We start from the raw sequence: 9,761 nt of genomic DNA, 5'->3' as shown, positions 1-9,761 counted from the left end.
AATAATTTGTTTATGACCCTGAGAAAAAAAAATTTTTGTTTCACCCTCAGCTGCCACTATATGTAATGCTAAAATTGAAAGAAAAAAATTGTTTTCCACTTGTCGCCAAAAAAATAGATTGTTTTTCGCCAAAGTTTGTCCGGAAAAAAAATACATAGCCCCCCCCCCCTTAAAATTGAAAGAAAAAAAAATTGTTTTCGACTTGTCGCCAAAAAAATAGATTGTTTTTCGCCAAAGTTTGTCCGGAAAAAAAATCCATAGCCAACCCCCCCTAAAATTGAAAGAAAAAAAATTGTTTTAGACTTGTCGCCCAAAAAATAGATTGTTTTTCGCCAAAGTTTGTCCGGAAAAAAAATCCATAGCCCCCCCCCCCCCCCCCCCCCCCCCCTCCTAAAATTGAAAGAAAAAAAAATTGTTTTCGACTTGTCGCCAAAAAAATAGATTGTTTTTTGCCAAAGTTTGTCCGGAAAAAAAATCCATAGCCAACCCCCCCTAAAATTGAAAGAAAAAAAATTGTTTTTGACTTGTCGCCCAAAAAATTGATTGTTTTTCGCCAAAGTTTGTCCGGGAAAAAAATCCATAGCCCCGCATAGCGGATTATTTTAAAGTGTGCACCACATTTTTTATGTTATATCGAATAGACAGAAAAAATTTTACAGTCATTTCCTATAATTTCATTCTAAATTCCATTTTAAACCAGAGTAAACCATAAAAACACGTTGATGACGTCAGGGTCACATGACAAAATTATGTCTATGAGCTGATAAACATAACAACGTCAGCCAATCAGAAGAAGTGTTACAACAAAAATTAAATTATATAACCCTAAATCCCCACTGTCCTTCAAAACAATAAACATACAACTTGAATATTTTATCTTGTATGTATATATATATACAAGTCTAAATTGAAAACAACGTTCAAACCTATGATTGCGTTGGATAAAAACCGCAATTTGTATACGTGTGCATGCAAAACAAATTTCTTGTTAGAGGGGTCTAAATACAGCACAAATAACATTTTCCAAAACATCAAAAAAGTGAAAAAGTATATTTTAAGAAAACGCATTTGACTAACAGGTCGAACAACAAATGTTCTTAAACCCTGCTGACTGCCATTGGCGATTGCCAAATAAACGGATCACCCGGTGTAATAAATGGATCTTAATTATAAATTTAATACCAAACAGAAAACAATAAACTTGCGGAAAAGATGGTATACCGCAAACAAAAGGTGCAAAGAATTTTTGTACACCATATCCGGATTTCGACAATTAATGTCTCTTCAGTGATGTTAGGATATATATATTTATTTACTTTCCATATCTGATCCTAATAACGTGGCGCATTCTTTTCTGATCAGTTTTTTTTTATGTTTTGACAAAGTGCTGATGTATTTTAACTAGGAGTTGTAAGCAATATAAAAAATTAATGCTTTCGTCTTACAAAATATGTCACGTCACTCGCACTGATGTCTCTTCAGTCTTCTAACTTATCAAATAACACTAAAGCTTTGAAATATAATGAATAAAAGGAGATATGGCCGTATACTTTACAAGACAACAACCCGATGACAAAAATATCCGAAAAAGAAATTTATAAGCCTAAATAGGAATTATTTCCAATGGAAGAACTATTACTGTAATAGTATAATAAAAGTTTATATTTAATTCAACAGGAATTTATTAACGGCAAAATGCCCATACAACCTAAATGAAAAATATGTGTATAAAGACCAACATACAGGTTTCAGTCTATGGAAGAAGCGAATCGATAAAAACGTTTCTTATAATAAATAGCGACATTGTCTTATATCAACGAGTTGCATTGTGGGAAATTTCAGACGAATGTTAACATTTGTATGAAAAACTGAAGATTTCTCGGTATAAAGTAATGAATATTTTCTTAAAACAGGTCGACATTTAACACAAAGTTATTGTGAAACTGCCTATTCTAGAAGTGGCGTGAATCAGATGTGGATACTAAAAAATTCCAAAGATCTTTTAGAGTACATACAATCTAAGACTCTCTCATCTTACAATAGTATTAAAACATTTGACTTTTCTACACTTTACACAAGTATTCCCCATTCCAAACTAAAAGACAAATTGAAAGAGTTGGTATTACTTTGTTTCATTAAAAAGAATGGCGAACGTAGATACAAGTATCTTGTCTTGGGGAGGGATAAATCCTACTTTGTAAAGAATCACTAGTTACTCTGATTCAAACAAAAAATTCTCTGAAACTGACATTATCAAGATGCTTGATTTCTTGATTGACAACATATTTGTTACGTTTGGAGGACGTGTTTTTCAACAGACTGTCGGAATTCCAATGGGAACCAATTGTGCCCCTCTTCTTGCCGACTTGTTTCTTTATTATTATGAGGCTGACTTCATACAGGAACTTCTTAGGAAGAAAGATAAGAAGTTAGCAATATCCTTTAACTCTACGTTCCGCTATATAAATGATGTTCTCTCACTAAATAATACAAAATTTGGTGACTATGTTGAACGAATCTATCCCATCGAACTAGAGATAAAGGATACTACAGATACAGTTAAGTCTGCCTCATATCTTGACTTACATCTAGAAATTGACAATGAGGGTCGGTTGAAAACAAAACTTTACGACAAAAGAGATGATTTCAGCGCAAGTTCCCAATTGTGAACTTTCCATTTCTATGTAGCAACATTCCAGCAGCGCCTGCCGATGATACGGAGTATATATCTCCCAATTGATACGATATTCCCGGGCTTGTATTTCCTATCATGAGTTCCTTGATAGAGGATTGCTGCTCACAAGGAAGCTATTAAGCCAAGAGTTCCAAATGGTGAAGTTGGAATCTTGAAATTTTACGGACGCCATCACGAGTTGGTTGACCGTTATGGAATAACCGTTTCACCGATGATATCGGATATGTTCCTTATGTCGTAACTACAATACCCTTCCCTTTTCACGAATGTGACTTACCGAATTATACTATTTACCGGATTTGTAATAACATAAGCAACACGACGGGTGCCACATGTGGAGCAGGATCTGCTTACCCTTCCGGAGCACCTGAGATCACCCCCAGTTTTTGGTGGGGTTCGTGTTGCTTAGTCTTAAGTTTTCTATGTTGTGTCATCTGTACTATTATTTGTCTGTTTGTCTTTTTATTTTTGGCCATGGCGTTGTCAGTTTGTTTTTGATCTATGAGTTTGACTGTCCCTCTGGTATCTTTCGTCCCTCTTTTAACACGACATACGTCTGCTGTATAATTTCCATGAATTGTGTAATATAATAACAAGCAAGGTGTATTAATACGAGAAAATTGAATTGTTGATTAAATGAAACATGAGCACAATTGAAATTTAAAAAAACAACGGCAGATCTATAAAATACGCAAAAAGATTTCACAAAGATCAGTGTAAAGTACTGATGTATTATCATGTATAGATACTGTAGACTCGAACAACCCAATGAAAAGCTTGAAAGAAAATTTCCGTCACTTTCAAAAAGATAAAAATAAAAAGACCCCGGTTTTTTGTTATTGCCTTTTTGTGGAAGATACTACAATGATAAAACAAGCTTTTCCAGAAAGCTTACACTTTTCCCGTTCGGAGGTGTGTAATGATTCTAAATATTGATTGGTTTGTCTTTGTGCCAACAGCCAATCAAAACTCAGGTTACATTTGCGACTTATTTATGGGTGTGTTATTGATCTTCGCTTCGATTGGTCAATTCGTTCCATGTCAGCCGAGGAGATTACTGAAGAAAAATGGTAGGTTATGTTTTTGTCAGTTATTTTCCCAATCTACAGAATGTCATAAAAATCAACCTGAATTTTCTGTTAAAGTAATGTTTTATTTTTCAGACGTCATACACAGATAAAGGTCCAAAGGTAAGTAAAAAAACATACTTGTAAAGTTTTGTTGTTTTTATCAAGGTCACACAGCACTGCTTAATTTACATCATTAATAATTGTTGTTTATAACCCTAAATTCAATACAAAAAAACATTTTTGCTGCGCAATTAACGTATGTATGATAGTTGACCATTAATCTACAGACTTTGTATTTGAATATCAAAATTATGCAATAGTTTGGAACAAATGAATTATAATGGAACTTCAGCATGTTCAGTTGACAGCAGTAGGGACAAATTATCCAAATAGGATTATCATAAACATGATAAATGTAATCTAGGAATAGTGCTGAAAAGGTCATGAAAGTTGCTTTAGAAATTTATTATCTCCCTAATTTACAAAGGTACATGGTACCTGAGACCTATGATACATTGTATTATCATGATTATACATGTAAATTTCTGGGGCCTCAGTCGTGTGGTTCATAGCCAAGTGTACAAATTATTTAGTACAGAAAAAGCACTTAACAAAGTATAATGCCAGTATAAAAGACTACTAAAACTGGTGAATAAATAAAGCAATGGTTATTTAGGATGCATATTTTCTTTTTTTCGCAGGAAATTATAAGTAGTTATTTGAAAAAAAGGTTTTTTACACAATGTTACTGTCGTAATAACTGTGATTTAAAGGAAGGATCATTCCTCTAAAGTATGAGGGTTCAATAACGATAGTAGACATGGTAGATATAAAAATAAAAAGATGTAGTATGACTGCCAATGAGACAACTCTTCACCAGAGACCAAATGACATAGATGTTAACAACTACAGGTCACCATACAGCCTTCAACAATGAGCAAAACCCATACTGCATAGAAAGCTATAAATGACCTGACAAATGTAAAAACAACTCGAACAAGTCAACTAACGCCTAATTTAGGGGGGGGGGGGGGGGGGGGGGGGGGGGGTAGGAGGGTTTCTGATCCCGAAATCCTGGGCTTAAAAACATGGAATCCCGAGGTCCTGAATTTAAAAAAATTTAAATCCCGACATCCCGAAATTCGAAAAAAGAATTCCCGGATCCCGAAAGGATCAATCCTGAAATCCCGAGCTCAAAAACACCCGATCCCGGAGTCCCGATAAAGGTCCTACCCCCCTATTTATGTACAAAATAATGAGCGTAAACAAATATGAAATACAGCATCAAAAGACAATCACTGAATTACAGGCTCCTGACTTGGCATAGGCATATACAGAATGGGGCTAGTTAGCCTTGTTTTTTGTGCTACACCCTCCCCCTAGCCTGGGACAGTTGTGTAACAGTACGACATAAGAGCAATTTATATTGGCTTCACTCATCAGATCAATACAAAGCACATAAAAATCCTATCACACACACAAAAGACACAAAGTACAGATCTGAGAGTATTGGCAGTTAACTGAAAGCTAGTTCAAAGCCAATAACAACTAATGAATAATCATGTGTCTACATGGTCCAAGACTAGTATATCAATCAGTTCACATTCAACATCTAATGGATTTAGTGTAAAGACTTCGTAGACAGAGAACAAAACATGACCTTGTGCATGTTGTGCAATGGTATTAAATAATTTGTGGTAACGAAATCCTTGACCTATCACTGTAACATCACCGTCCAATACAGTGTTCGGAATCAGTGCCGATTAAGTATTTTTAAAACAGTTATGCCCTTGGAAAAATTAATTATATTGGAAAAAGCATTGTATTTGCTCTCAAGCATTTGTCAAGCCTTCATTTCTCTAAGATGTTTGTAAAAAGAACAAAACAAAAGAAATTTTTCTTAGTTATTGTCCTTGGATAGATAAAATATGTGCATCGCAGGGTACATTAGAACTCTCTTCTTTTATATTTTTATTAAATTTGATTTAAAGATTTAAAATAACTTCCTTTGGGTATTAATTTTGACAGGATATTTAGAAAATTCTTGATGATCATGATGATTATTTAACGAAAAAAAATAATATCAAGATAATTGTAAGTGTCATTGAATTTATTAATTAAATGCAATTTAGACGGGTCTTTACTGAGTTTGGCTATAATCTGTGATTAATAACAGTACAAGAACAAGTCTACTATTAAAGGGATGTAATTGGGGCCCATAGGAATATAAAATGCAACCTGAAAAACTTTATTGCTGAAACATAGGTAAATGTTGTCAAGGAGAAAATTTACAGCTTCAATTATCTGATCACACCACCAATAAGAACCCATATACCATGTATACAGGAATATTCACAAAAGTGAAGCTAAATCAGTTCAAAGGTGCAACATAAGCAGGAGGTACAAATCCTGTTGCTAACCAAAATGTGATAGATTCCGGTATAAATTTAAATGCATTTTAGTTTGCTATAAAAAAACAGTCTGAGTTCTTTAATCAGTGTCACTGTGAAAACAGTTTGGAAGATTAAACGCATCTTGAATACTATCTATTTCCACATAAAAGACTGCTTAAATTACCACAGGGTGTAATAGAGAAGTACTTTCAAGAAGCTCATAGATTCAAATTATGAAAAGTGACCTTTCCAATCAGTTTCCAAATATAGGTGATACTTTTATAATATTAAATCATACCTACATTAAGGTCAGAAACTACATTGAAATGCAGTTGTATGGTGTGTATACACATAATATGTTATTATACAATGTATTAAAATTTACAACTTAGTAGTTAGTGATATAACAAGTAACCAAATTTGACAAAAATCAAAACGGTTGTTACAATGTTATGATTTTTTTTTATCTTTGATGTTGTTTTGTCTCATTAGCCCCCCTCCCCCTATGTTTTATTTATGTTTCATGGTATAGTATCAATAATATTACATTGCTACACCATCCATACATGCCATATGTACTATACACTACAATTCTACACATTTGAGGTTACCATGACATACTTGTTTGATAAAGAGCAGCAAAACAGCTGTTTGTCATGAAGGTTATAGGTACATAAATGAGCCATAAAGGTCAATATAAATAAATATCGGTACAAATTTTTCCTTTTTTTTGTAAAAGGTAATCTGGTATAACACAGTGGGAATGTTTACACAATAATATGACATTAACAGCTCACTGAGATTTTATTTTGCACCAAAACAGCAATGCTATCTATAGCAATATTACATTCAACAGCTGCAACTGTCATAACTTTTGTAACACTTTACTTTCCTGTTGGGATATTGTTCCTTACTATGTCAGCCATTCAGTTGAGGTTTGTTCCAAACTGATGCAATGTTAATTTTGGAATTCAAATACAAATATTGTAGCTTAATGATCTACTATTATAAATTCATGAATTGTGTAGGAAAAAAAAGTTGTATACAACAGATTTATAAACATGTTCAGACGTCATCAAATCTGTTGCTTAAATTTTAAAGCTGTCTCAAGGGAAAACAGAGATGGCTTGCTTATGGAAGCATGTTAAATCTATAATCTCCATTGAAATAAGATGTGCCAATTAAGGCCACATCAACTGCATACCAAATATCCTAGACCTAGCGTAAGTGGCTCCCTTTAAACTCACCTAATCACAAACTTTAACAAATTGTTGATACCGCAGCTCCACACAGCACACCTATGTCTCTTTTTTTTACTTTGTCAAGTGAGGCTAAAACTGAGATAAAGTTAAGTAGATATAAGAAGACGTGGTATGAGTGCCAATGAGACAACTCTCCATCCAAGTCACAATTTATAAAAGTAAACCATTATAGGTCAAAGTTCGGTCTTCAACACGGAGCCTTGGCTCAGCAAGCTATAAAGGGCCCCAAAAATTACTAGTGTAAAACCATTCAAACGGGAAAACCAACGGTCTGGTCTAATCTATATAAAAAAGTATCTATATTCTATATAACTTTATTACGATTTTTTCAGTGTAGTATTGAAATATGAAAATGTGTGTTCTTACCCCAAAAAGACCAAAATGATACCAAAATAAGTAAAGTAAGACATGAACATGATGATGGTATATTTTTCTTTGTATATTTTGATAATGCAAAATGGACTTTGTGTCAAAATATTAAAGAAAAATCAACAAGAGAACTTTCCTGTATCGTATGACCTTGATCACACTGTTTTTCATATTTCAAATAAGGACTAGAAATGTGCCATCTTTAGAGAAAATTAAAAAAATGTTTAACTTCCTATTTTGATAATTAGCACTTTCACTTTTGCAACATCCAAGTAGTTTCATTTTGCATAAATTATTGCCATGATTTCACAGGATACAAGCTCTAACACTGTGTCTCAGATTTCTTGTAACATATCCTCTATTATATTTAATTACAGAATATTGCATCAATCTGTTTTAGTTGTAATGACCTTAAAAGTCACAAATATTCAAATTGATTTTTAACTGGACCTTTAATAAAACATCTGAGACACAGTTTCTCAACATATTTTATGATCGTTTTGATAAAATAAACATACAATTACATGTTGCAACGATTCCCTAGTATCACTGAGTCTTTTGCATGTGAAGTAAAATGCTTATTTGAAACAGGAAGGTATAAAATGTGGTTGCTTTATCAATTCTGCTTTAAGTCAGTGATTCTTGGCTATCTCATCTATATTATGGTACTTCATTTGTGTTTATATCTTTTAAAATGACAAATGTATAGCTATTTAAATGCAAACACCCCAAATTTACCTGAATTACTCAATAAGACTGTTGTGTTGTATGACTATAGTGTTTTCTTACATGTACAATATGGTGACATGATAAACATTGATAAAGTTATATGTCAATGATTTTTGTAACTAGCTTGTTTACAATCTTAATGAAAGTACAAATTTTGAACATTTTAATCATCATGACATCTTTCACATTTGGTCTACTTATCATTGATGTTTGTCTTTAGTTATAGTTTTTAGCTCACCAGGTCCAAAGTGCCATGTGAGCTTATGCCATCACTTGGCGTCCTCCGTCCTCGTCCTCGTCGTAAACTATTACAAGAATCTTCTCCTCTGAAACTACTGGGCAAAATACCTTCAAACTTTAACTGAATGTTCCTTAGGGTATCTAGTTTATAAATTTTATCTGAAGTTTTGATCTATCAACAAACATGGCCGCTGTTGCTAAAATTAGAACATAGTGGTCAAATGCAGTTTTTGGCTTATATCTCAAAAACTAAAGCAGTTAGAGCAAACATGAAATGAGTTAAAGGGATGAATAGGTCAAGATCTTTCTGCTATGAAATGTTCAGGCCGATTGGAGAACCCATTGTTGGGTTACTGTCAGAAGTAGTTTATTTTTAGGAAATTTTACAGTTTTTATACGACCGCAAAAATTAAAATTTTTTGGTCATATATTGGCATTGGTATCACGTTGTCGTCGGCGTTGTCGTCGTCAGCGTCGTCCGAAGACAGATGGTTTCCAGATAATAACTTTAGTATAAGTAAATAGAAATCAATAAAATTTTAACACAAGGTTTATAACCACTAAAGGAAGGTTGGGATTGATTTTTGGGGTTATGGTACCAACTGTTTAGGAATTAGGGGCCAAAAAAGGGGCCCAAATAAGCATTTTTGTAGTTTCCAGACAATAACTTGTGTTAAAGTGTATGGATCTCTCTGAAACTATACCACAAGTTTCCATATTACAAAGGGATGGTAAGGATTGACTTTGGGGGGTTATGGCTCAAACCAATTAGTAATTAGGGGCAAAAGAGGGGAAAAACAAGGGTTTTTCTGGTTAAAGGACAATTGAGACATTTAAAAGCAGTGTAAGGGAGGTAATCCAAATCAATTAAAAGAACACTGTTTGAGTACCTCCCTTACACTGCTTGTAAATTATGTATTAAGAAATGATGATTGTCTTGAGGTGATTAGCTGTCAATTTATTTTTAGCAGTTACTATTAATTAATATTCATTTTAGCCATGA

The 9,761-nt window shown here is 33.5% G+C and overlaps 1 protein-coding gene across 1 annotated transcript in view; it reads left to right on the top strand.

Moving 5' to 3' along the window:
• The first annotated feature begins 3,722 nt into the window (after positions 1 to 3,722).
• The window catches only part of LOC127711810 (4-hydroxyphenylpyruvate dioxygenase-like), a 34,949-nt gene continuing 28,910 nt past the window's right edge, over positions 3,723 to 9,761 (top strand). Inside the window, exons 1-2 of the mRNA XM_052217964.1 lie at positions 3,723 to 3,765; positions 3,859 to 3,885. Of these exons, the coding sequence (XP_052073924.1) occupies positions 3,763 to 3,765; positions 3,859 to 3,885 (30 nt within the window). The 5' untranslated portion in view covers positions 3,723 to 3,762. The remainder of the gene's footprint in view (positions 3,766 to 3,858; positions 3,886 to 9,761) is intronic.

The sequence above is a fragment of the Mytilus californianus genome, unplaced genomic scaffold, assembly GCF_021869535.1.
Source record: "Mytilus californianus isolate M0D057914Y unplaced genomic scaffold, xbMytCali1.0.p SCAF_8, whole genome shotgun sequence".
Taxonomy (NCBI): Eukaryota; Metazoa; Mollusca; class Bivalvia; order Mytilida; family Mytilidae; genus Mytilus; species Mytilus californianus.
The sequence above is the reverse complement of the archived record's forward strand: the minus strand, read 5'-3'. Positions and strand labels throughout refer to the sequence as shown.